This window comes from Anser brachyrhynchus (assembly GCF_964034855.1).
Source record: "Anser brachyrhynchus genome assembly, chromosome: 1".
Lineage (NCBI taxonomy): Eukaryota > Metazoa > Chordata > Aves > Anseriformes > Anatidae > Anser > Anser brachyrhynchus.
The window spans coordinates 131,230,898-131,257,465 of record NC_137694.1 but is presented as its reverse complement, the minus strand read 5'-3'; the positions used below and the strand labels follow the sequence as shown (position 1 = coordinate 131,257,465).

The 26,568-nt window shown below is 44.0% G+C and overlaps 1 protein-coding gene across 1 annotated transcript; it reads right to left on the bottom strand.

Annotated features, from left to right (window-relative positions):
* Positions 1-1,983: 1,983 nt before the first annotated feature.
* On the bottom strand, positions 1,984-26,323 carry ACE2 (angiotensin converting enzyme 2). Its single transcript, XM_080577006.1, has 18 exons — positions 25,985-26,323; positions 23,218-23,376; positions 21,277-21,370; positions 20,524-20,667; positions 19,362-19,474; positions 18,754-18,862; positions 17,934-18,031; positions 16,264-16,433; positions 15,000-15,226; positions 14,027-14,171; positions 12,334-12,432; positions 11,549-11,671; positions 11,005-11,177; positions 10,205-10,263; positions 6,026-6,126; positions 4,899-5,015; positions 3,480-3,674; positions 1,984-2,822 (listed from the first exon to the last, which is right to left on the bottom strand). The coding sequence occupies exons 1-18, from the start codon at positions 26,165-26,167 to the stop codon at positions 2,705-2,707; spliced, it is 2,427 nt and encodes an 808-aa protein (XP_080433132.1). The 5' UTR covers positions 26,168-26,323; the 3' UTR covers positions 1,984-2,704.
* Between the last annotated feature and the right edge of the window lie 245 nt (positions 26,324-26,568).

Here is a 26,568-nt window from a genome sequence, read left to right as displayed (position 1 = left end):
GGGACAGAATCGTGGAAATGCTGGCTGAAGGGACCTCTAGAGGTCATCTACCGAACTTCACACTCGGACTGGGACTGTCCCAACAACTCCCCAACAAATCTTTATCTACAGGAACCTTGAATGCTTTCCAGGAAGGCGATTCCACAGCATTTCGTAGTATGGGATAGGCAACCTGTCCCAGCGCTGTACTACCCTCCTCATGAACAGCTTTTCCTTTCCAGGTGCAGACTGAACATCCTAAGCCTCAGCCTGCTGCCCCCCTGTTATAAATATACACCCTGTCACTACAGAGGCCTGAGCCAAACGAGTAGCTGTAGGCAGTCACAAGGTTTCTCTGTAGCTTCTTCTTTGCCTTACTCAGCAAGGCCTGCTACCTCAGCCTCTCTTCATCGGACATGTACCGTAGGCCCTTTATCTTTGGGAGCTCTCTATAAAAGCTCTCTGGTTTCTGCATATCCTTCTTGAACTAGGAGCCCCCAAAACATTATTTCACTGTTGTCTCACTGGTGGCAAACAGAGGAAAATAACGACTTCCCTTGACAAGCTGGTCGTGCTCCTCCTAATGAATTCCAGTCTGCGATTTCCCTCACTCACAGCAGCCACATGCTGTTGGCTCATGTTCAACCTGGTGTCGTTCACAGTATTCGGACCCTTTTTGGCAGGGCTGCTACTCAGTCACTCAGCTCCCAGCCTGCATCAATACATAGGGTTATTCCACACCAAGTGCAGAACTTTGCACTTCCACTTCTTCATTTTCACGAGTTTTCTGCTGGCCCAGTCATCGAGTGTATTCGTATCCCTCTAGATAGAAGCTCTGCCATTTGTCGTATCAACACACCTGCTCCTTCTGCTGCCACTGCTCCAAGACAGCTGGAGACAGGGCAGTTTACCTTAGAGCAACTAAAGTGGTACTAGGCATCTATCCTCAGGTATCTAAACTCCACCCAAGTTTCCACTGAAAGTGCATAGCAGAGGAGGGAAGAATGGGTAGACCTATTTCAGGATCTCACCATATAGCAGAAAGAGTCTGTATGTAGGTTCTCAGAGTTTAGTGATGTCCTTTAATGTTGTACCTAGCCTTTCGTCAATTTGGAGCTTTTATATTTAACATTAATAACATTTATTTTATGTGTGGTTACAGAGAGGTGCTTAGATTGCCTGCTTGCAATCTGACGGTCTTAAAAATAACCCCATTGTTTTGTGAAGTGCATGCTACATGTCTGAGATTCTGCATAAAATATATCAGCTGATGAAAGTGAAGACTAGAGACAGATACAGGACAACAGTATTGGGTACAAAAATATCAAAAGGAGAAACTAGGGCAATTGACAAGGTCATGATACACTACTTGATAAAATAGGGGATTCATCATATCTAACTTTAAGCATACAGAAACCAGGGCTATTCCAAGTTCCCTATATAGTCAATGAAGGCAAGGAGAAGATGTCCTATTTTATTGGTTTGTTTTGTTATGCATTTTGAGAGCTCTGAGCTTTGTAACAGCGCAAATTGCTGAAATGTAGAAACTCTTCCATGAAATGGAGTTCTTGTCTTCTGCACAGCTCCTGGCCTGGTTTCTTTTACTTTCATATATGTTTCCATACATGAATGCATGCCTGCACATGCACACGCACACATATTTAAGAAAATAAACTCCCAAAACTATGAAATAAAATTGTCAGAAATGGATCTGCAGACAGCAATTTATACACCCATGCATATACAGTGTACATTCTTCTTGTGAGCTTACAACCATATTCATGAGATAATTATTTTTAATAATAATTACACAATGGTATGAATAATATATTATAGTATATAATAAATATAGTAAATTTACTATAGTAAGAAATATTATTTATGTAATAGTGCAATTTCTATTTGTAATATGCAGTATTTGTAATAGTGGAGGCAATGGCTGAAGTACTGATCATCTAGTATTAAGGAAATGTATTTCATATTCAGATGACAACACAAAATGGATTTTTTCTTTTTCTTTTTATTTTTATTTTTTTGTTTTTGAGCAGTCATGTGCTAATTGGTCTCTACAATACATATCCATAAACCAGTTAGAAAAATAACTTATGTTACAGCTTCCTAAGTTCCAGTGCTTGTTAGTCTTCATTCTGTAACCGTTTTACAATGATACAGATTTCCTGTAGGTGCAAAAAATGCATTTATTTCATATCAAATTGAGTACTTCATCACAAAGATTCTCGTGGTGGACAGTTGTTTTTTTCTCACTGTCTATCAGATAGATTTCTGAGCCCTCCATCTGTAAAGATCAGGGTGTTCCTTATGGGCATCACAAGTATATGAGTTATTCTTGTCTGCCTTGATCTGTGTACAGCTCTATACTTCCAAGAGGTTATATCTCTTTACAGAAGAAACAAAGGCAAATTGGATGCAGCACATCTATGAAAAGCAGAAGAGAGAGTGTGTAATATGATGCACGTATTTTGTAGAAAAGCCACAGGACATACACATCTTGCAGTTTTGCATGTTTTTTAGTTACCACATAAATGGCAGAATTACTGTTGTCTAGGAACCAGTAGATTCAGGGTCTACCGGAAGTCATGATGTCTGACGACATCCACAGCATTTTGGTCCTTGCTAGGCATCACTGCTACAAGTGAAGTGAAGAAAAAAGACACCAACCAAAACAACCAAATGAAAAACAGAAACCCTTATTGTCCCATGTCATCTAAAATGATGTTTGTGTCTCTTCAGATAGCTCAAATCCCTTGTTGCTTTTTCCATCATCATCATAAGGGTTCACTTCACAGTTTGATTCTGCTTCTCTTGCTCTTCCTTTTGCTTTCCTGTAATAGAAATTATTTTTATATTACAAGCCCCTGCTCTGTTCAAGTCCTTCTGGATCCGCAGAATAAGCAATTGCAAATAATGTTCTTCTCAACTGGGAAAATTCATGCCAGAAGGAGTTTTTCATTGTCTTTAAAGGGAACAGTAGCAAGCCCACTACATTCTCAGAAATCCCATTATCAGAGAGACATATAAGAACAACCTGACCATATTGGTGAAAATGCAATAATATTTAAGAGACATGGCATTCCTGGACAACCCCCAACAAGACCACTGAAGACTGCAGGTGCTGACAAATGCGGGCAAATTCTGCTGCTGAAGAAGGCAGCACGCAACACACAGGCTGCTCCACCAGCCCTGCGGCAGGGCTGGCAGAAGCCTGACCGTGACACAGCTCTCTGCAGCCGCAGCATGTCCAGCTGCCTTGGCTAAACTGCTGATGAAAACGGACTTTAACTACGCTGCCAAAGCTGCCGTGCACTGAAAAGCAGGGAGCTGAACCGTTAGCCACTACCGTTGAAGGGAGGGAGATGATAAGCAGTAATTCCCTGATTTGCTTCATTTAGATTTGGTGGCCCATCTGTAAGCACCCTGATGAGTCAACCATCGGGACTTCTCCCTCTAGTCGTGATTATAGTGTCAAAAATACTACTCACTTTTTTCGATCTCTCTGCCCACTGATGATCAAGACAATAACTCCAATGACAACCAGGCTAATGACCACTCCAAATATAATTAACCAAATGGTGACTGGTGGTTCATAAGGTGTGGCCAGGGTTGGAAGTATGCCCACAAACTCCAGCGTGTTATCGTCCAGCCTGAAAGCCTCACTGATTCGTCCCCGAGACATCCTGCCGTCAGGAGGAATTTAAAAGTTTCACATGTTTATTGGAAAGAAATAAACATTTCTCAGTTGCTTTATAACTCTCCAGTATGCCAAGCTCCCACTGAACTGCTCAGTTGAACAGGCTGCACAGGAGGTACTGCTAAACCCATATTCCTTCTGTTACAGGGCGGCGGGTAACAAGCATGATAACTTAAGCCCTTAACATGTTGCAGCTTAAGTGACATGTTCAGACACTGTCTAAGCTCTTAAGCCCAGTCTTAACAGGTTATCAAAATGCGGCAAGCAGCCTTATGATCTCATTCTCTATTTGTGCTTTGCCTCTTATTCTCTTTATCCATAATTTTCTTGGTTATATGACAGAAAACCACAGCTTTGCCTTCTTCTCTTTCCCTCCTACAGCCTTCCACAACCTTGATTTGTGCTCTTTACTGCCCTGAAAATACCTTCCCTGTTGTCTTTTCTGTATCTTGTTTTCCTGAACCTCTGCTTCTGTCAGTTTGATCTGGACAACGACTTTAATAGTCATACCTCTCCCTTGGTTCACCGGTTTCTCTAACTGCTTTTTCAACCCCATCTCATGTTGATGCTACTTTTAGATTTGTGCCCTCTTTTTTTCCCACTGCACATTATCCGTGACCATCTGCAGACTTGCAGTTTTACTTACCATTTTTACAGTAATAACTGACAGTGGTTTCATACTGTGCTATAAAAGAGCTGTTCATTGACCCATAAGTGGGAATTAGCTCCTGCTCTGACTCCTTTTCTCTACAATCAAATACAACTGGCTTTCTTTCTAATGCATCATTCTGCAGTCGTCACTAACAATAATTCTCGCACTGAATTTTCTCTAATGAGAGAAAGAAAACACACGTGCTCTCGTGCATGTATACTCCATTACCATGCCTCGTATTTCAGAATATAGAATAGTTCCCGTTAAAGTTGAAGCAATGATATTTCCTGGCAAAGTATGATGCAATTAGGTGTGTTATGACAGTTTTACAAGCCCCCTGAAGCATTTTACATTGGCTGCTGTCCAAGACACCATCAGATAGATGGACTGTTTTCTTTCTAGCATAACAGTTTCTCTCCTAGTATTTCCATTTTAACTGCAGAACTGACTTTCTTATCACCCTTTCTGTTTTAGCAGGCTTAAGCTCTGCTTTTCCTTCCATCCTTTCATACACTGTTTTTGTTTATTTTTTTTTTTTCCCAGAAAGCAAAATCTCACCTGATGGCATTTTCCACGTCAGCTTTGGGCACAATATTGCTGACATTACCTGGCATGCTGACAGTAATGTAGAAGGAGACCCTTTGCGTTTCTTCCCCAACATGAATGTCTGTCGCCCTGATTGAGAAACAGAAGAGAGAGGTTTCATGGTTGTTGAGATGACATTAGCTTTAAATTCAGGTAAGGGAATGGTTGCATTGAATAGCTAATGCTAGTCTGTGCTAAGAGAAAGCTTCCTAGTGACCTCAACTTGGAAGTTAAATTTATTATCCTGTTAGAAATTCTTTTTGTAAGTGCTAAGGAATAACCTCAGATGGAGAGAGTGTACTCTATATCTGGGACAATCCTTGGCATAATTTTCCAAAGCACATAATCAGCACACAGAACAAAGAGTGCTCAGGCTCTCTAAGGAGTGTTTAGGGCAGTTCTCATGAGGGAAGTGATATATGAAATACCAAGTGGAAAAAAAAAATAAAAAATCCTTCTTATGCTCTGCTGGGAATAGGTCCTAGACGTTACATGACTGATGTTCTATAAAGTAATATCAAATATTTAAAATACATAGCTTCTGAAAATTTTCCAAGAGACCTAAAAAAATGGTGTTTCTTCTTACCAAAAATCAATCTCAGATGATAGATTTTATGTTTGTAAGTAAACTCAGATAAAATTAGTAAGTCTGCATGGAATTTTAGTGCATTATGATCAACAAGTTTATCTTTCCTGGGCTCAAAACCTCTTGGATATTCAGTAACGTACATGTATACAGTTGGAAATTTTTATTTCTAACCAATGTGTCTTCTCTGATATTTCCATGTATGTATTGGGCAAAAATTCTCAAGGCTCACTTTCATCACTGATGAGCAGTGACAAAGATGACAAAGCCTCTGCAGCCACTGAAGTTACCTAACTTTAGCATATTACTCCTGAACTTCATGCTTCTTGGGGAAGAGAAAGAACAGCATGTAATGAAGCTGGCACCTTGTCTTTTACAACCAGATGATGTTTAACATTGTTATCACCATTCCTCTTTGTATCTGACAGAAATCACAATTAATTCCACCAACCCATACCACTAGTGAGCAAGAAGCAATACAGGCATAGCCAGCACGGTTAGGCAAGCCACTCACTGGAAGTCGACGTTCTGTAGCTTTTCCTGTGCGAAGTATTTCCTCATGGCATAGGCAATGGATGACTTGAACAAGAAGAGCTCACTTTTATCCCACTCATACTGCAAAAATAGCACAAGAGAGATTCATCGGAGGTGACAGATGTATGGCAAGTTAGCTGACACTAAGAAATCATTCTAAAAAGAAATAGTAATTGTAATGCTTGGCATGCGCTTCTGTTTTATTTATTTGCGCCATGACGGCACTTCAGGAACCTACTCAAACATTTTATCCCTGTTAATCTGGGCATTCTGCAGAAGAACAACCAAGCAGGCATCCCCACTGCCAGATAGCTCATCGTGCTATCCCTCTGCAATCATTTGGGGCTGCTGAAGACGTTGCAGTCCTGCCTTGCAGGGTGCAAAGGCAGCAGAAGCAACATGTGCTCTGTCACAGTTACTGCAATTCATAGTCTGTCCTTTAGAGAGAGGATAATAAAGTAGCCATAATGATGACAGCACTTCATGATTCAGATCAGCAGGTTAAGCTGGTAGTTGCATCTGCCAGGGCCAAAAGGGCTGAGCTGCCGGTGCTGATGCTTGTGGTACAGAAATGCAGCCCGAGTGGGAATTTCAAAAGCCCATGCTGGTTCCTATGCCCAGAGAGGTGAAAAGCTCTTTGCATCAGTATTTCTACTGTTCTTCCCTTAATAACAAACAGGCAATATAAAAAATTCCTTGCTTATGTTCAGGCTCCTCCCAGCCTGCCTTATGAGTCCAAAGTTATCCTGGGGCACAGAAGTCAAACCCAGCTTCTCTGGAACAGGAACTGGGAGCTTCACAGAGGGCAAAAACCTCCTCAAGAGCTGACAATGCACCCCAGCCCGTTACGCAATGCCATGTGTGCACAAAGGGAAAATTCCTTTCAGAACTATCTGGTAATTTTTATTTCTTTTTGTCCCCTGAAGGCTTGGATTTGATTGCATTGCAGGAATGCCTATAAATGCTGTCACTAATAGTTTTACACCGTTCCTGACTTTCTCAAGCATCGTTCGGGAAGGTGCGGTAGAAGACAGCTCTGTTGTAACAGGGCTTTATAAAACCCAGCCACATTCTTCCACTCTGTCCTCCTGTCAACAGTGGCATAAAATGAAGACAAACACACCGGAGGCGAGAACAGGAGGAGCCCACACGGATACTGGTCCGTGCTGCATCATGCCCCAAGAAAGACACTGGTGACCCTGGCAGAGCAGCCCCCATTTCCCCCTGTGCCAGGCTGGTTTCTCCTGCCAGCAAAGGCAGGAGCTGTTGTCTGCCCCTGCCCTGGCAAGGCACTGGTATTCTCCTGCTCACCAGGAGCCAGGCGAAGCCCTGCCCTGGAGCGCTTCCCACTCTTTATTTCAGGCAGCTGGCAGCATTCACCATCACAGCTTGCCAGGCTGTTGGGGGGGGGGGGGTTCCTCTTATTTTTGTTTATCCCAATATCTTTAGGCTCCATAGTGATTTTATTATTATTATTATTTTTTTTAACCAGGAGCTAATTGAGCTTGATTCCTCTACTGCTGCTTTCTGTACTTAGCACCTTCGCTTTTAATCATTTATTTTTTTTCTGTAGTATTTTGTCTTTTTAAGTCTAATGTACTTTAATTGCCAGTGTGCCTCTCAAGTGCCTTTATAAATAACATTACTGGCTGTGTGGAGGGAAGTACCTGGCTGGCGTCTGGTCTGTGTGTGTGCAATGACAGCCCGCACGCTGTCCCTAGGCGTCTCAGAGATCTAATCTGGTGCCTGCTGTTCGCCACAGGGGCTGCTTGGCTTACAGAGTGAAGTGAATGTCCCGTGTTCCCTGCAGGACCCCCACATGTAGCTTGAAAGGCAGTGCGAGTCTGCCCTCTAATTCAAAAAGGCTTTTCCATGATAAAATACACGTAAATGCCTGCAGGATGGCTGCTTTCCATTTCCAAACACCACCTTTGTGCCCGCCTGTTACAACCTGACCACAGGTGTGACAGACACCCAGTGGGGAATTCTGAATTGATGTTTGAAGGCGGGTTGATTTTCAAATGGTGGTCAGGGGATTCCCATTCATGAAAGCCTTTATTTTAGATAAGACAGATGCAGAATGGTTTGGCAAGGGACTTTTAACAGTTTCCCTTGAGAGGGCCCTTGCTTAATGCCCCAGCTGGAACAAAGTTGTGGGTGTTTTCAAGCTCATCAGCTACACTGGTGATGCTGTGGCTGCAGCTTTAATCTCGTCAGCCTGAGAACAGTTAGCAGGGTAATTGCAGCCGAACACTCTCCGGCGTAGCTGGCATGGGCCTATCTGTGAGCCTGGGTGCTTAATTTGCCATCACTTTGTGCTATTGAACTTCCCTGCTGGTAACATCCAGGGTAGGTAGCTGAGGGCTGCAATACTGCCTGTGTGAGCCGTGGTTGCCCCCAGTGCCCCCACCCCCCAGTAGCACCCTCCCTCCCTCTGCCAAAGAGCAGGGGATCTCTCCTTTTGCATTCTAGCCAGTGCTAAAGAGCAGAAATGCAAAAAGATTTGCTGGCGTACTCAGAATGCCTTCTGCTGTCCTAATGGAGCAATATACCTCCAAATAATCTTAAACACTTGCACCGCATTCCCGGCTTCTGTGTGCCGTGAGCTGCATAAAGCAGCCCAAACATATTGCTCTGTGTAGTGACAGTCCGTGTGTGTGCCACTGCCCACTTCTCTGCACACCAGTGCCCAGAGACACGTCCCCAGGAGCCCCACGGGAGTGAAAATTGGGGCAAAGTATAAAGCTGCCGAATGGAGAAGGTTTCTTGCAAGTTGGTGACATGGACTGGTTGTGAGAGGAAAATGCACGGCTTGCTCTTCAGAGCATAGGAACCTACTGTCCATACAATAATTCAAAGTAAGTAATCTGTATGAGATTGTTTTACAGCTGCTCAATTGCACAACAAAAGGCTGTGATGGCAAAAGGCAGGCATAAAAATGGTATTAAGCTAAACATTAACCATAATGACTAATAAATGTGTTGTAATAGGGAACCTTTTCATGCTGCTGATATCAGTTTTGAATTGTATCTAACTCGACTCAGCGGTCTAGGAAGCAATAAAATTCCAGTGGGGCTTGCATGTGAGAGAGTGATAGAAGTGAGAGCATCAATTCATATAAAAAATGAGCCCAAGGTATTGCGTCCTTGCTAGTCCAATAGGCTCCGGCGTGCAGGTCTAAACGGCCTGCCTGATGACATGCTCCTTCTTGGAAAATTACCAACGCTCCGCAAGGTGAAAACAGCGATTAACAGGAGCAAAGTGTCTGCCCTGAAACCTTCTGGGACGCCTCCATGAGACTGGCACAAAGAGACAGAGTGAGAATAAGGAGCAAATTTTCAGCCAGGTGTCTGGGTTAAACAGATGGGCCAAGCCAGTGCTCTGCTTAAAATCTTGAAGAGCCCTCTTTTGCTTTGGTGAGTTTTGTCAGTTGCTGTAATACATTTTATTGGGCCAGCTGGCGTAATCGTGGAGAGCAGACAACTCTCGTGGGAAGGAAAGCCCTTCTCCTCCCCTGAAACACAGCAGGTGCACTGCCCCTCTCAGTCTTTATAATAGAGCTTGTGCCTGCACAGGGGCAGCAGAATACCTCAGGGCTACAGCAAACAGGCAAACAAAGATCTACAAAGGAGCAGTGATAGGAGAGCTGCAGTGCAAAACCATTTGAGAATACAGGGTGGGATTTAACCCCTCTGTTTTAGTCTCATATTTAAATGTGAAGTAGCTACTCTGATAACTTCTGACTGCGGTCAAGATGATGGAAATTAGGAAAACATGTGGGTAGAGGCTTTATCTTTTACTTAGCCATAGCAGCATAGCAGGGCTAAATATTGCAGTTTTTAGGTACACAGGTCCCCTTATGCCAGCCCTCCAGGTAAAAAAAAATGATTGGTACCTCCATGGTGTAACTTAGCTCATCTAGCTGAGATGTCTTTCTTACCATGGGTGAGACCACTCCCAGGAGAGGTCCCACTGCTAACTGTAGAGGCAGTCTTGACCACAAACTCAGATAAGACATCTGTGGAATAACCCTCCTTCTTAGCTGATGCCACTTTTCAGACCCAAAGCCAGCCAGACCCTGCCTTTCTTCCTGAGTGACCAGCACAGCATTCCTGTTGCCCAAGCAATACACAGAGCGTCCCAGTGCAAGCACACTTACTGCCTCGTTCCCCAGTGCTGCTTTCAGGCTGATGCGTACTTTGATGGCGTTTTCAGAATCTGATTGAAAAAGAAACAAGGACTGGGTCAGAGCTGCAGTGACATAAAGGTAGTCGCTGGGAAATGCCGGGATAGCTACAGTTTCCTTGCAGCTTCACCTGCTTTCCCTGGCCAGCTTGGTGGGATTTATCTTGTTTCCCTTCAGCTGTCTCTAATGCCAGCATCTGCATCTGAGCTGTCAGCCACCGGAGACTTGTTTTGTTGTAGATCAGAAGAAAGAGCACGTCTAGAGGACAGTCCTCCAGCCTTCTTTAGACGTCTCCCGAAGGAAACGTGTCTTTCCCTCCACGGAGAATAGGCAGCTCAGAAGCAGGAATTGATGTCTGACTAGGCGAATCTCACCACCAGAGACAGGCACAGCACTGTAAGAGTTACGGAGCTATCCAGGACTAGCGGTGATTACAGGTGTACAGCATGGACTGTTCAACACTCAGTGTCATCACAACAGGCTGAAAAACACATTTTCCCACTCACTCCTCCTTTTCCTCCCCTTGAGCTCCCTTCTTTGAACAGCACATGACAGCAAACAAAATAGTAGCATTTTGTACTGGTTTGTACAGAAATGGTAGCATTTCTGTACTGGTTTGCCTTGCTGTGCGTAAAACTTACTGCTCAGTGTATGTTTCCCATAACCCTGTCTTCATATAAAGAAGAGCCTTCAACAGCTACAAGAGACAGGAACTTTGCTGGTCAAGGGCTGTGCGGACCAACTATTACCCTTAATTCGCAAGCAGTACGTACACGGAGTCCAGTCTGTATTCCAGCCAATGTATCTGCCAGAATTGTTTTTTTGCAGCCAGTTAAATAGAGGTTCGAAGTAATGGAGTAGAGGTGTTGCATTCATGTATTTCTCTCCTGTTAAGTTTTCCAGTGCTTGAGTCCAGGGCTTAGATCTGCCTAATGCAAGCAATTCTCTGTGTATGTGGAAGGAGAGACAATGTATGTTATTGCCACGTTCCGTCTAGGCATCTAGCAAAACAATCTGCAATCAATATCAAAGTTTTCTACTTTGTTTTTTTTTTTTGGCTTCTGAATCTTCTCCTTCCTCCCATCATTCTTATTAACAAAAAATATTTTTTCATTAACAGGAGGTTAAATCTTTGAGGTTTGCTTCCTCAGCTGATATAAATTTAGCCAAATTGTCAAAATGAATTGACAAGATAAATGCTAAATTTTCAAGCTAAGTTCATTCTTGGTGTAACCTCAATGACTCTGGAAGCTTTCACGGGTGACTTAGCCTTTGCTATGCTCTGACTTATTACTTATGAGGAATTGTCTTTGTTACCTCAGATTCCCACCAGCTGCTGTGGAATTGGTGATGTCGCATGTGTGAAGAGGGCCGGTATGGTTGGCCGCTTTGCAAAGCGCTTCGTGGAACTGGAATTGGTAAATGGTCCGGGTGTAATACCTACAGGAAGGGCAGGGAGAAGGAAGGCACACTTTTTGTTAGTTGTCAGTCAAGAAAATCCCAAGTCCTTGGACTCTGTGAGGCTCTGCAGCATCAGCTCTCTCTCCTGCTTGGGAAGAAGCACTGCAGCGATGGGAGGCCAGCCGGTATTTATAGGCTGTGCTAACTCTGATTTAACAAAATGCCAAGATCAAAGGTAGCAGAAATGTCCCAAACCTGTTTGCTGCCACATAGCTCAAGGTTTTTCCTTTCCCAGGTCTCTGCTCCAGCTGAGCCTCTAGGATGAGGTGGCTGGGACACAGAGGGACCAGAGATAGTTTCTTCAGGGCTGCATGTGCATGGCCTGAGAGACAGCAGTACGAGGCAAGTCTCCCCATGAGACAGGCACATCATATAGATGTGATCCCACCAGTCTGATGGCAGCACAAAGCTGCTGTGCTTGGCAACACACCCAGCAGCTTCCCGGCCATTCAGAGACTGGCACAGTGAAGCTCCTAGTGTCCACTGAAAAACCCCCACTGAAATCAGTTGCCTTCAGTCAGGATGTAAAACAAAATAAGACGGTGTCATAAAAATCTCCAGTATGTGTTTTAGGTAATCAGAGCTTGATCTGCACCCAAAACGTAAGTCATGAATTAAACATCGAGCAAGGTTGGAGCTACCTTATGAATGAGTAATCATTGGCCACGTGGAACAGTGCAGCAGGGTCGCAGTACGTCTCATCATGAGGGACTGGTTCGACAACACCAACTATGTCTCTCCTGGAGATGGAGGAAAGAAAAACCACGGGATTTTCATTAATAGTTAATAAGAAAAAAAAAAAAAAAAGATTCTTCTTTTCCTCTGTATTGTCAGATACCTACGGGTAGCTCTCTCCCTTCCAAACATAGGAGGTATATACAGCTCTCAGTAACCCCAAAAGAATACTGCTCCACAGCTGGAGACCACAAAGAAGCTGCTTTGAAACTGATGGCACAAGGAAAGGATTTGCAGAGTGTGCAGGGAGTAACTGGTGGTGTGAAATATCCTACAAGACGTGCTTCACACACACCTCATACCCTGGGACACCCCAAGTTTTGTGCTGGGTAAGCGCATGCAGAGACTGGGTGGCCCAAAAGGTGAATGACCTGCTGTCCCACTGGGACGGAGGCGAGGGTTTTCTTCTTTTTTTCCTCTCCTGAGAGCATGCTTCCTGATCAGTACTACAGAAACAAGCCCATGCCCTAATTTCTGAAAATGATAATAAACTTACACGGAAATATTTTATCTGTAAACCTGGATGACAAGGTCTTGTTTCAGCACAAAGCTTTGCAGTGTCGTTACAACAGATGTGATAAGCTTCCCTGAACAATTTGTCACTCTCCATTTCTCTGACATCTCTGCTACTTTTGAATAAATCGAAGCTGGCTGATTTTTTATGGTGGGTCAGGAGGCTTGCTGACATCAAGTTTTATTACAGATTTTGTTTGTTGATGAAGGCTCACTGTTTGTGTTCCTGTTAGAGTGTAGACTCCAATTTCAGTGTGGGGATTGTTTGGTTTCTTTGCATTTTTCTGCCCCCATGTTAACCACCCTGGGAAATGATGGACTCCAGCCTGAATCAAGCCTCTTTTTAATCTTGAACTCCAGGGAGGTGGAAATAGATTGGCTGGTGGGGAATAACCTGAAAAGGCACCTCTGGCTGCTACTTACCAAGGGAATTGTATTTTCTTGACTGAGAAAGGTGGTAGTTAGCAGGAATATCAATACACAGGAGAGGAAAGAAGCAGTCTGGAGATTTTTGGACAATTTATATCCAAACACACTGTTAAGTGGGAGAAAGGAGAAAAGCATGCAGAGATGTTTTTTAGACTGATATCTGTATGCTTCTCAGGTTGGCATGTGTGATGAACTTCACCTTCCACTTGTCCTTTGGGAGGTGGGGAGCAAACAGGAGCATGGGCCCAGTAAGACTCAGGGAAGAGAACTGCACTTAAGCTAAGCAGATGTCCTGAAGTGTGTATCATGGGGAACAGCAATGCTGATCCTGGGATCTGGAACATCCCATGCAAAGGCCACAGGCTGTCTTTATCAGAGAAGCTGACATTAGAAACGAGGAGAAAGTCTGCTGAAAGGTAGGGAAGCTACCCAAAGCTGAGCACAGTGTTAATGGGGATAGACTGCTTGTGAGACCTTGCACCATGTTTTCACCACGTTGGGTGTTTCTACATGGCACTCTGCTGGGCTTTGTAGAAACATGCTGAGAAACAGATCCTGCACAGGGGGGCACAGGCATCTCAATTACGTTGAGTAACTGAGAAGGGATGGTTTTGCAGAGTCAATTGAAAAAAAAAAATCCTCATTTCTCAAACTTACTTCATCTCCCACCACCGCTTCATCCATTCCTGCTTTGTAATCTCGCCCCTAAAAACCATCCACCTCCACTTCTCCAGCATGTAAGTAAAAGGCATTGTTCCAACAATCGTTAGCGCTTGTTTGAGCAGAAAGTTGATTTCAGTTTCTGAAGAGAGAAGTAGTTAAGGTAACGGTTATGTTAGCAGTTAGTATCCAATTAGGCAACTGAAGTTGCTTCCTATTACAGCTAATGCTTACAGATGTTTGAGTTAGAGGTTTTACTAAGAAAAAAGTGGAAGGAAGAATACTACTGAAAAAAAAAACCACACATGAGGAAAGATCACTTAAATAATGTATACCATTCTGTATCTATTTGTCCACCACCATCACTTCTTAAATAATTTAACACCTTGGTATTTACATGCCATTCTCCGATGGGGAATTTTAAGTTGAAGATTTTAGTACATCTCCATCCTTATAATGCAATGCTCCAAGAAGGCAAACAAATTGCATTATAATGAGAGCTTACGTCACCTGTATTGTCCATTCAATATGCACATAAAAGAGGGATGTAAATCTCAAGGCTTCAGTTTCATTTTAACTGCTAAGTGCATACGTCTGTAGAGAAAGGTATGTCGTTATGCAATCAAGAAATTTTTTCAAGAAAATAGTCTTCGAGAAATTGAAAAGACTATTGGAGTCTCATCTAGGTGAGCTATGAAGATTTTGCAATTTGTTCAGTAATGAAGAGCTAGCTATTTGTTTCTAAATTATGTAGCTGCATTATAAAGTCATGTTCCTCACTTCATGATGTGATTTGGGGGAAAAAATAGGATTGCTGATAAGTTGCTGGGGCAGAATCTGCAGAAGCCTCTGAGTTGCTCACTCAGCTTGCAGACAAAATACTTTGCTACAAAAAAAAAAAAAAAAAAAAAAAGGCCTGTGAGCTGTGAGTGTTTTCAGTTAAATATATAGTTTTTATGCATTGATTTACCTTCATCCTCTTGGAAAGTTGGCTCTAGGAGGTCGAGGGATTTCAGGTGCTGTGGCGTAGCTGCAGAAAGTGACATAATTTCACCAACAGCTTCGTGGAAGCCCTCGTTGGCACCGTCCCGCAGCAGGAAGGGCTGCACAGAGTACGCCATGTCGTACTCGATGTGGCCCATCTCGTGGTGCACTGTCAGGAAGTCATCCATGGTCACTTTGGTGCACATCTTGATCCTGCACACCAGGGCAAAGTGTTTGTGGTTAGAGATATGGTGGCTGGGCCACCGCTGCGGGGCAAAGCAGCCTCCAGAGCCAGCGAGCACCCCGCGCCCCAAGCAATCCCAGCATGGCGTGAGGTTATCTTGGAAGGGTGAGGCCTGGAGGGGAACTCAGCAAAACACTTCCATCCATCCACCTAGTGCACCAGGAGTATGGGAAAATGGCTGCTTTGTAAGAAGCAGGTACTCCCTGAAACTTGGCAATAAGTTTGCTGTGCATGTTGGAGTGAGCATCCGTCGTCAAATTTAAGCAGATGGCAGTGTCAAAAAAAACTGTCAGTCACTCCTGCTTTCATCCTTATGCAGGTACCATTTAATAAAGGAAATTATTTCTTCCAAATGCAATTTCCTTTCTCCTCCCCCAGAGTGCTGAGGAGGGAGACTGGCAGCTTTTATTGCAGCTCTGCTGGGGACCAGCCTCTTTCACCAGGGAGCTGCGGGGACTGCAAGAGGGGATGGATTTTGCTCCAGGACACTTCACTGTGTGGGAACTTGTAGTCTCTCTCCTTACCGGAATACAAAATTGACTGATGTTTTTCATGAAACTCTGGGAGTCTGCCTACCCATTCTGATCCATCAGCTAAAGGTAGCAGGTGGCGTCTCAGGAGGGTTGCATTTGCTGCCCAGGGACCTGTGCCATTGCTGCAGAATGTGTAGGTGACCAGAAATCCCAATGGAACCAACAAGCACCTGCATTTGTGTTTATTCTTTAAGCCCTGGAACATAGTCATTATTTTTCTAGTTCATGTAAATAATAGTCACTTCCCTGCTTAAATTTGAGAGTAGTCCTTAGATCTTCACAGGAAAAGCTACACAGTAAGTTTTACAGTCCCGCAGGCTCCCTGCTCCCTTGTTTTTCTTTCCTCTCTTATCAGACAGAATAAAAATAATGAATAAGGAACAATTAAATCTTAAAACAGCATGGTGCACCTTCAGTGAATATATGAATGCTCTAGGAGATGGTATGAGAAAGGGTTATAGTAACTGCAGTACCTGTAGTCATTTTTGCCCATATCCCATGCCGTAGGATGGCAGACAACCTTCCTGTTGTCGGTCGGCTCTGTGAGCATGGAGTTTTTCCAGAAGCCCTCAGTCATGTTGTAGAGGCCAATGGAGCTGAAGAAGGCCTCAGCAGCTTTGAATATTTTCATTGCATCCCAGTTCTGAAAAAACAATGACACCATTGATCATTTCTTCTGCATGGAGCCCGTTCCCAACAGTCAACTTAAAACAGCGCAGCTGACTTCACACTGGTCTGTCAGGGACTTCAGGTCAGCACCTGGCTTACTGAAAGTCAGGCAGCAGTGTCCATCACTGGCACTTTCGTAAATTCTGCTGGGAACTGGAATTAAGTGTTTTCCCCACAAACAAAATAGGCTTCTGCACTCAGAGAGTCAGCAGATAGCACATGACCCAGACCAAAGAAGCCTTTAGTAAAAGATAAGGTGGTAGAGATAAAAAAGGTCAGAAACATGACAGACCTGGGATCCATTTCTTCAGCCACTTCAGTTGGGAACAACTTGTTTGAGGGAGTGGAGCTGCGCTCGTAGCAAATGCGTGTGAGAGGGGGTCTTGGCCGGAACCATAAAACCTGGCAAATATATCTATGGGAGTTGTCTATCAGATTGTAACTGCACATTAATGACCAGACTATTTCCAAATGCCACTCGGCAGTTTAATTATTCTCAATAGCAGGAGGTCTGCATTGGCTGGGCTGGGTTTTTGCAGAGATTTACGTGGCAGATGGCTAAATTGGACAACAGTCCTAAATTAGGCATGAACAAGGATGAGTCCAGCCTTCATCCCTGAGTTTCTGTAAGCAATGCTTCTTTTCCTCATGGTGGTGCTTTGGTATAAGTAATTTAAGACTACGGGGGGGGTCAGTTCTGTGAGATTCATACACTCTTGTTCAAGCTGCTTATGTATCAAATGTAGCTATTCCTTCTCTTGCCAGTACAACATTTAAATGGAGCACTTCCTCTGTGAGGAGGGTAGAATTCAGGTAAATAATCACAATTCAAAAACTTCCATTTAACACCTTCATTTTCTCTAACAGGAACATGGTTTAGGCAAGCATACAGAGAGTTTTCTTCATCCACATTGTCCGTCTGGCAAAAGTGTCATGGTTGCTAACACTGCAGATCTCAAACACAGACCTTATGGTGCTATGCAGTTATCAAAAGATAACAGGCAGAATTGCAGTTTCCTAGCTGTACCCAAATAAACAAGAATGGCAAAAAAAAAAAAAAAAAAGAAAGAACTACAACATACAAGCTATTTGATTATGGTAATGGCTGGCAAAGGTCATATTTGATAACAGCCAGTTCCATGAGTCCTAAAATATTTATATCAACAAAATATATCTCTTAATGGATAGGAGTCTCTGAGGAAAACAGACTCGGAGCCAAGATTAAGCCAGTCAAAGAGGGTGGGGAAGAAAGAGAGGAGAACAACTAAGGGAAAGAAAAAGTACAGTGGAAAATGAATGAACACATTAAGGTGAAGAGCAAAAAAGGATGCAGAAAGCAATTCTTTGCTTGCGCCATGGCTGCCTTTGGACAGCTATAGTTTTATAGACACTGGCTGACATGTTGTGTGTAATTTTTATGCTACCTAAATTCGTTACATAACGCATATTTCATAAATAATTTATCATGTCTTACCTTTTGAACCATTGCATCAGTTACATCAATGTTTGGTTTGGCTGGATAGGGAACAGTCAAGGAATACAGATTTGTCCAAAATCTACCCCACATATCACCTTCAAAAGAGAAAGAAACATAGAAATACTTTAAATGGTTGACTATGTATTGTTTAAATTGTTAAAGACAGTTTTATAAATTGTGCGATATCATAAGAAGGGACTCCTACATGCCTACACAGGTCTGATCCAGATGTGAAGTGGAGAGAAGCAGTTCTGGGAAGTCATGCATAAGTCAAAGTCAGATCAACAATCCTTTTATTTCCCAAAACTAGCTGTACAGTATAGTTTCAGGACTGATCACCTTCTAAAGGTCTGCTTAAAACTGAATGTCCATATTGTTTGCCCATGCGATTGCTGCTGTTGTGCTCATATACATTACAATTACAGCAGCTTGATGCTGCTCACTTTGAAGGCAAAGTCATGAAATGCCACTGCTAAGGACAAGATTTGAAAGGAAAAGAATACAAATCTTTCTGAAACTCTCATTTCAGAGGAAGACAAGTGCCACCAAGGGGAGAGAAATGTCGCTGTGCTGTGCTGGAGTTTTGAGCTGGGTGCCCATGGCTCCAGCAGGCAGGATGCTTGCCCTCCCCGCCTGCCTCTGCTGCTAAGCACCTCTGCCATCTCTGCCAGGGACCTCTTGTTTCTCCTCTCCCCTTCTCTTATCTGTACCCTGTTTGTTAATATTAAACAGGCAGATTACTCTGTGCTCATGTGCCTTGAAGGTGGTCATCCTGTGTACAAGGCCAGGCTCGCGCAACACAGCCGAGTTGTCATACCCAGCAAATGAGCGGGGAGGCATCCCGTGGAGCTGATGAACTGGGAGCCGTAGGCCTGCTCCAGACGGTGCCTCACGTAGGCATGTAGCTGCTGGTACAGAGGTTTTATCTGGTGGCAGAGAAGGAGAAGGAAGCACATTAATTTGTCTTGTCTCTACCCGATTTGTCCTTCCTGAGCAGAGAGCCTCGAAGGTGTCTCTGACAAAATTCTCCCCTCATGAACCCGCAGCCTTTGGCATGGAGCAGCAAAAAGGGAGCAAGCTGCACTGTCCCTATGTGGTGTGTCTGTTTGGGGATGGTGGAAATGGGCTCCAGGCCCTAGCAGAGGCTGGCTGCAAAGTTTTTGCAACAAAAGGATCATGGGGAGAAGGACACTCCAGAAATTCATACAAGCCTATGTGCTCTCTGCGCCTTTCTATTGGGCTTGTCCTGGCATGGCTGCAGAGGTACAAATGGTCATCTATGACCCCCAACAGCTGTTAACCTCATGTAGACTGAGACCGGGCTGTCTACAGCAGGTCTAGTCTTCCTTCACAACATCAAAACGTGAGCCTACCCTCACAAAACACAATTCCCTGTACTTGGTAAAGGCATTTTCCTGCCCCTACCTGCTCAAATGTCTTCTCCACATCTTGAACAAGCTGGTCACGGCTGTATTTATACTCTTCTGGGTAATCTGCTTCATAATTTGCCCTCCAGTAATCTCCGTAGTCAGCATAACCTGTAAAGTGGGGAGGTGTTACCCCAGGACACAGCACATGGCGTGGCTCAGCCAGCAGGAGCAACGCAGCTCCCTGCTGACCCTGTGCAGGGCCACAGACTTTCCCCAAAACCAAAGCAACACCAGGACTGAAATTCAGCTTCCAGCGGCACTACAGCTTCCAGTCCACTGAGCTCCATCAAGCCTGGAGACAAAATGGTTCATAGCTGAGGTTTTTTCCCTAGTGATATAGGGGAAGGTCATAGTGATGCCTACGCTTGATTAAAATTTTCAATCTTTTTTTCCCCTGTCCAACTCTTTGGAGTATAATGTCTCAAAGCTGATCTCTAGCTGTAGATTAGCAGTTTTGAGGAAACAAGGTTTATAGGAAAGTAGGTGATCCAGCAGTAGTTTTGCCAAGAGGCAGATAATGTAACTGCTTCAGCAGCTATTTTAGAAGTCCTCCGAAGAAAAATAGCAGCAGCCTGCCATTGCTCCTTGAAAAGACAATACCCTGTGATTTGTGGGGAGATCTCTGACTGAAAGCACATTTCCCTTAGTGCAAAATCCTTTCAAAGCACCTGGCTGCATCTGCTGCCCCAGACCTGCAAAACCTGATCATTCCGATTGGGGCAGAACACTTTAAAATGTAACACTGCTTGTGGCTGGTGCAGGAAGGCCAAGAGGAAAGAAGAAAAATCACCGAGGACATACAGCAGCACTCAGAAGCCTTTTAAATTGAGCGTGTTTGCCCCCAAGTCACAAGCAGTGCAGTTCTGGCAGTGTCTAGTGAAGGGCTCTGATACATTATGGCATTTGGGAAAAGTGGCACTAAAGATTTTTTGTTGCCCTTTTGTTCCAGGCTAGTGACATAATTCTGATCTGGTCCTTGGCACCTGTCTGCACCACCTTTTATTTGGCATCATGCACACTCAGAGCAAAATATGCACAAAATGTTGATCATCAATGTGCAAAACAGGCTGGGCTGCGAATTCTGTGAAAAGTGTGCAAGATTGAGGTATAATTCTTAATTTCTGGAAGCCAGAAAAAAAAAAAAAAAGGCAACTTACTATTAAGCTTTGCAGCCTCATTCTTAAGTTCAACATACTCTTCATATAATGGTCTCATCATCCTGCCAACATCAGCTCTCCAGGCTTCCCATGCCCACAGTCTCTCGTGATAATCTATGCTGTTGGCCATAATAGAATCCAGACCTGTCAGAACAACAAATATATATATATATAAGTACTAGGCCTTGAAAAAGCAGAATCTCTTTATTTTCTTTCACAGCAGGCAAATGAGCCAAAGCCAAAGAAATTTCATGAGCTAAGAAGATAACACTTTGTGTTTGATACATTAAAAAATCCCATTATTTTATTGCACCCTTTTTTGATTTAAGATTTTCCCCTTCTTATCTTTAAGAGACACAGAGCAGACCATGAGTCACTCAAATTAACCACGCTCTCTCCCTGCATCAGCTTCCCTTGCCTTGACAGTGTTCTTGAGACTGGCCTCAATGCGATGTCGAGCCCAGCAAGACTTGGATGCCAGAGGAGAAAATTATAGACTTTCCACAGCGTGGGCAAGCCCCGGGTGACAGGCAGGCTGTCACATAAGCTGAGCAGCCCTCTCCTGCTGCAGGCCTGCTGCAGGTCCCTGGACTCCAAGGTACGAAGAAATTATGACTAAGCTTTAGATAGCAGGACATATCTATGGGAACTACAGCCTGTTTTCTTGCAGTCAGGAGCCTCTCATGGGTTTCCTTCCTCTTTTTTGAGCCGGCGATATGAAGGGCACCATATGGGCAGCTGTTAATGCCATACCTGGCTCCAGCACCATGCAGTCGAATGGTTCGGTGGTTTTGCAGACGGTCCCAGTGCTGTAGATGGTACTCATTGTATTTAGCACGGTGCTCAGCTACAAATTAGATGTGAGATAGCCCATTAGAAACACACTCTGTGCAAAATAGTAGCCATAATAATGCATAATAATGCTAATAATAGCCATAATAATGCTAATTCCTTAAGAGCTCGATTCAATGCCTCACCAAGAGCTTAACATTTAAGCGTATGTCTAAACTCATCAGAGATTAATGAAAGAATTTGCCCGAATGCATTACTGAACCAGGACCTAACTGAAAAAGACAGATAATCTCTCGAATATATGATGTAATCTACAGGTCCTTAATATCCAGTCAGCAGATCTCTGCATTCGATGAACATGAACTGTCGATATACAGCAGCAATAAAGCAATAAAGTTTATCAACACCCTCCCATGAATGTGGACCCACCTAAAGCCTCCCAGTAGTTCATGTTCTGGAGCAAGAGCAAGAAGGGCCCCATCTGCAGAGGCTTTCAGGCTGACTGCTTGCCAGTGTGACATCGCACCAATGCTTAAACTCCACCACAGAGAAGCTACTGCTTGTGTCTTGGGTCAGCTGAAGGCCAAGTGCATCTGAAATCACCCAGCTCAGAAACTATGCTACACAGCTCTGTCTTTTTTTTTATGTTTTCAAGTTTTCGTACCTCAAGAAAAGCACGCACCACTTTTAGCTTTTCCTTTAGGACTAGGCTTTTCCGCATTTAAAGCTTTAAACCAGAACCACTTAGAGCTGTCAGTGGGAGGGGTCGTTGACGACTAGCTCTAACTTTATCTCTGTCAGCTTTAAAATGAGTGGGGACCCTGGGAAATTTTTGTGTCAGTGAAAAATATTTAAATATTTCTGTGGAATCCCATCAGACTGTGCAAAAAGTCACTTTTCAAGTGAAAATCAATCATTTCAGCCCCAAAAGCCATTTATCTAGGAACCTGCAAGTGTCTAAATGTGGAGAGTACTGAAGAAAATACCTCCTCAACAGAGACAGCATTACCATCAGTGCACTGCTGTGCTCAAAAATAAAAACATATTTGTATGATCCTCCAGCATTCCCAGCAAGGCAATCTGTCTTTCCAGAGAGACATCTCATTTAGGCCAAACAGGATGTCCAGCCAGCCTGCTGCATTTCGTGTGCGGTGGTTAGCACTGCTGATCTTAGCCAAAAAATCAGAGGATCCTTCCATAATCAGGACTGCAGGATCCCCTTTCTGAGCAATTTGTTTCAATTTGATCTCCAGCAATAAGAAACTAATTCAACCCTCAAGCGCTGGGCTATAGATCCCTTTTGAGTCTTCAGAGATGCTCAATCCAATTCCACGTATGCTCATTATCCATACACATGAGTTTTACGTGAACTTTACAGTGGAAATGTCAAACCTCACTCTGAATCTTGCTTAATGCTGGCCTTCAGCAGCTTGCTGTGGAAAGGGGCCATTGACCTTCACCAGTTTCAAGCATCCCAGGGCACCTGCTGCATAGAAGCATCCCCTCTTCTTCACAGCCTGACAACGCAGCATGTGCAGGGAACAAAAGGTTGCCTCTGCCTCCGCCTGTTTGGCTCGCTGAACATCCTTCCTCCCATCTCCTTCTGCTTATTGCCCTCGCTCTGGACTTGGCCATGCACTTGACACAGGTCCTCCTTTCCCTGTATGACTAACCTGGCCATTTGTGCAAGGGCAACTCTGAGGCGGGTGCGAGTTTGCAATTTATGGCATGGATTACACAGCAAGCTGATGACCTGAGAGGGAAGCAGTTTCCTAAGCCAGACGCCCCTCATATTGCTGAGGTCACCTAGCGCAGGTACGTGCTCCTGTAAAAAGCATGATCCTCAGCCAAGCACCGTGCCCTCGCTCACCTGGCACAAACAAGCTGTGCTCAGCAACTTACCCTGCTGTATTTTTCCGGTGACAGCACAGAGGATCCCCTGTCCTGGAGAGACTGGATCTGGAGCCTGATGAGAGGATCCTGAATGTCAGATAGAGGGAAACTGCTGGCATTCCTGGAGGCCTCCTCATAAAACACGGACCACTTGGCACCGGCCTCGTTCTGCAAGAGGTTCACATAAGCCCTGGGTTACTTCCCTGAAAGAGTGCAGAGCCTGATGTACTCAACAAGCAAAAGTATTTCTTCTGGGGAAGAGCTTCGCTTGTGGAATCCACGTGTGGACTGTAGGTTTAGCACTTGCACTGTGCAGCTGGAGAACTTTCTGACTTCCATTTCCTGATAACAATTTTTCTTTGGTAATAGCAAAAAGCAGGACTGTCTCCTCATAACATATTTGTTATAATTGATCCTGCATCATCTAGCTGTGTTCCCTGCTAGATTAAATCACCGTAAAATCTTCTTTTAGTGCTTCCTTTGGCTCACCTGGGCCTAACAAAGCACAGCTACAAGCCAGGGTGCAAGAGGGCTGTGACCCTGATGTCATTCCCCATTTCTGCTTCAGTAGCAGTAACAGGCAGCAGCCAAGATATTGATATTGAGTCCTCTCATGCAAATATCACTTTCTCCTGAAGTTTTAATTAATAAAATATTATACATGGGCATGGGAGGCTCTAAACAGGTGCCTAAACCAGGCATACAAAACCTGAATTTTCTACATGAAATTGCTTTTTCCACTGTTGCAATTACATACATGTGAAACTCCCAAATTTCAGTGCATGAAGCAACACCGTACTGTTTGAACTTGAGACCATCTTTAAAAGGTCCATCTTATTCTTTTCATCTTTCTTTGTATATGTTTGTACATAGATTAGCACATCATCACCTGTACAAAATGGCAACTAGAGTAGTGCTAATCCGAGCCCTTGGGACAGTTTTATTAATTGTGCACACGACAGAACTTTCTGGGCTGTGAAGAGGGCATCTGCAATGCCTGTCCCACCCTGCTAAGGCATCAGGGTGCAACAAATGCACGGTGAGGCCAACACTTTCTCCAGGGCTGTGCCCGAGTTGTCCAGCCCTGTGCAAGATGGACCAACCATTCCTGCTTCAGGCTCTGATGGAGAGAGGCAGCAACAGACATCACATGTCCACGCAGACCCCAGAAAGCTTTCCAAACGCTCCTCCTTCACAGGAGCAAAGCAAACAGGTCCGCCCATTGCTCAGCAGCTTGGAAAACTCATTGGGCAAGAGCTTAATGAGCACCCAGAGGAAGAGCAGCACTGTGCAAATCTGCATTTGAATTGCTCGTCCTGAGCAGGGAAGGAGAGGTGCTCTAGGAGCAGTGGGGCAGGAGAGGGGGCTCTTTAGTTGCAAAAGCTGGGGGTAAACAGTTTGTGTCTGTTTTTTCCCTAATTAGAGAAACTGGTTGATAAGTCAGAGGAATAGTTATGAGGTTTGTGGCCCAGTTTACAAGGAAAATGGATGGGAAGGAGCCAAAAGGGACAGTAGTCATTAACTCTGCTCCTCCAGCAGACAGGGAGGAGGGGAAGCAGTGGGTTTATTACCAGCACTACGAAAGAGATCAAGCGAGAGAAAAACGTCCTCTCTGAGCACTGGACTAATTGTTTCTTTTTGCTGGTATCTCCTCACGTATTTTATTATCATCTCATTAATGCTGGAAGTGCTGTATGGGGCTTTCATTTTACGTGTTTGGAAACGTTACAGTTTAAGTACCTGGTGCACTGGAAAACATTCCAGATTGACAATGATTAGTCATTAGGATTTCTTCCAACAACCAGTCTCCTTGCTTTAATTAAGAAATACTATAATTAAACCATGCTTTAATTAAGCTATAAGACAAAGTGGAAGACTTGTACCATTACACAAAAGTAGATGTAGGATGTTCAGCTTCATTTTTATGCTCTGAATTGTTTTTCTCTAAAACTCGACTTAACTTTAAAATGCAAGTAGCTACAAAACTCAAGGTGGGTTTTTTTGTTTGGTTGGTTGGGTTTTTTCCTTCATTTTAGAGGTTCCAAGGTTATGAAATGCCAGGCTGCAGCATGGCTGTATTAGCAGCCAGTCAGATCATGGCTGAGTGCTCTAGACAAACACAGTACTTGCCAAGAGACCCAGTTGACTGGGACAGCAAGATGGTGGTGTTGGAAAGCAGGGCAAACTGTGCTGCAAGGTGTTTCAAGTAAAAATGCTCTATTCCTTCCTCCAGATGGATATTTACTTTCAAAGCAATGTTCTAGACCACCATGGTGCAAACTCCACTGGTGGCTTTTCGAAATCTGTGATCTCACTTTTCCAGTTTAATACCCCCAGCCAGTCTACTAACAGCCAGGGCTATGAGATGAATGTGGTCAGAAGGTCTGCCACTCTATAAAGAATAGGGTCCCCTATACAAGACAGGGATAAGCTCAGGACAACAGTGAATATAGAGGCAGGTGCCCCTCTCCATCCCGCTGATTTTGGGTCCAAACATTCAGCACTCCCTCACCTTTTCCCCCCACTTACTGGGGTGACTCAGGGTCATGGCAGAGGGCAAGTCCAGCCTCTGGCCATGCCCATGCAGTGTGAGGGCAGCCCTGTCACCAGCCCTAGGCTGCAGAGGCTGCTAATGGCCCAGGCACCTCCAGTGAGTTAAAGCAAGCTCCCAAAGCAGCACCCAAATTTCTGTCAACCATGGTGGAACCAAATCAAACTGTAAAGCAACCATCAGATTCCTAAAACACTATTAAAACCCGTAGAATGGAGCACTTACCATCTTCGTGGCCGTCTCCTCAGTAATGTTGGTGTTGTAGTTCCATGAGGCAAGGGAGCTTTCATAGCTGATATCTTCTGCCCTCACATTGAACTCTGCCAGAAACATTTGGGCTTGATTTGTGACATCCTGTGGGATCACGACAGTGCTCAGACCACAGAGAAGTAAGACGTGAGCCAACATGTTCGTGTCCAGGCTGAGAACCTCCCGATGAAGTAGTTTTCCTCAGATGAGCTTCTCTACCTCCTTCTAATCAGCATTTATGCATGGCTAATGTGAACTAAAGAGGCTGAATCCAATTTTCCAGGCCTTTTATAGGTTTTATCCATTGAGGAGAGAAAGGAAAAAGTTTTTTATAAAAAGTCAAATAAACAGAAGTCAATGATTAACTTTGGAAAAACATAATTACTCCTACCATTTTATGGCCTTCTTATAAAAGGCTTTTACTTTTGGTTAATGTTTCCCAATGCGCTGTCAATGATACAGCTGGTCACTTTATCTATAGCCTGCCAGTGTCTTTGGTAGCTCAGAATCTGTGAATCCTTTAACAGGTTGGTGATAAGCTGTAAAAATATTTAGAAACT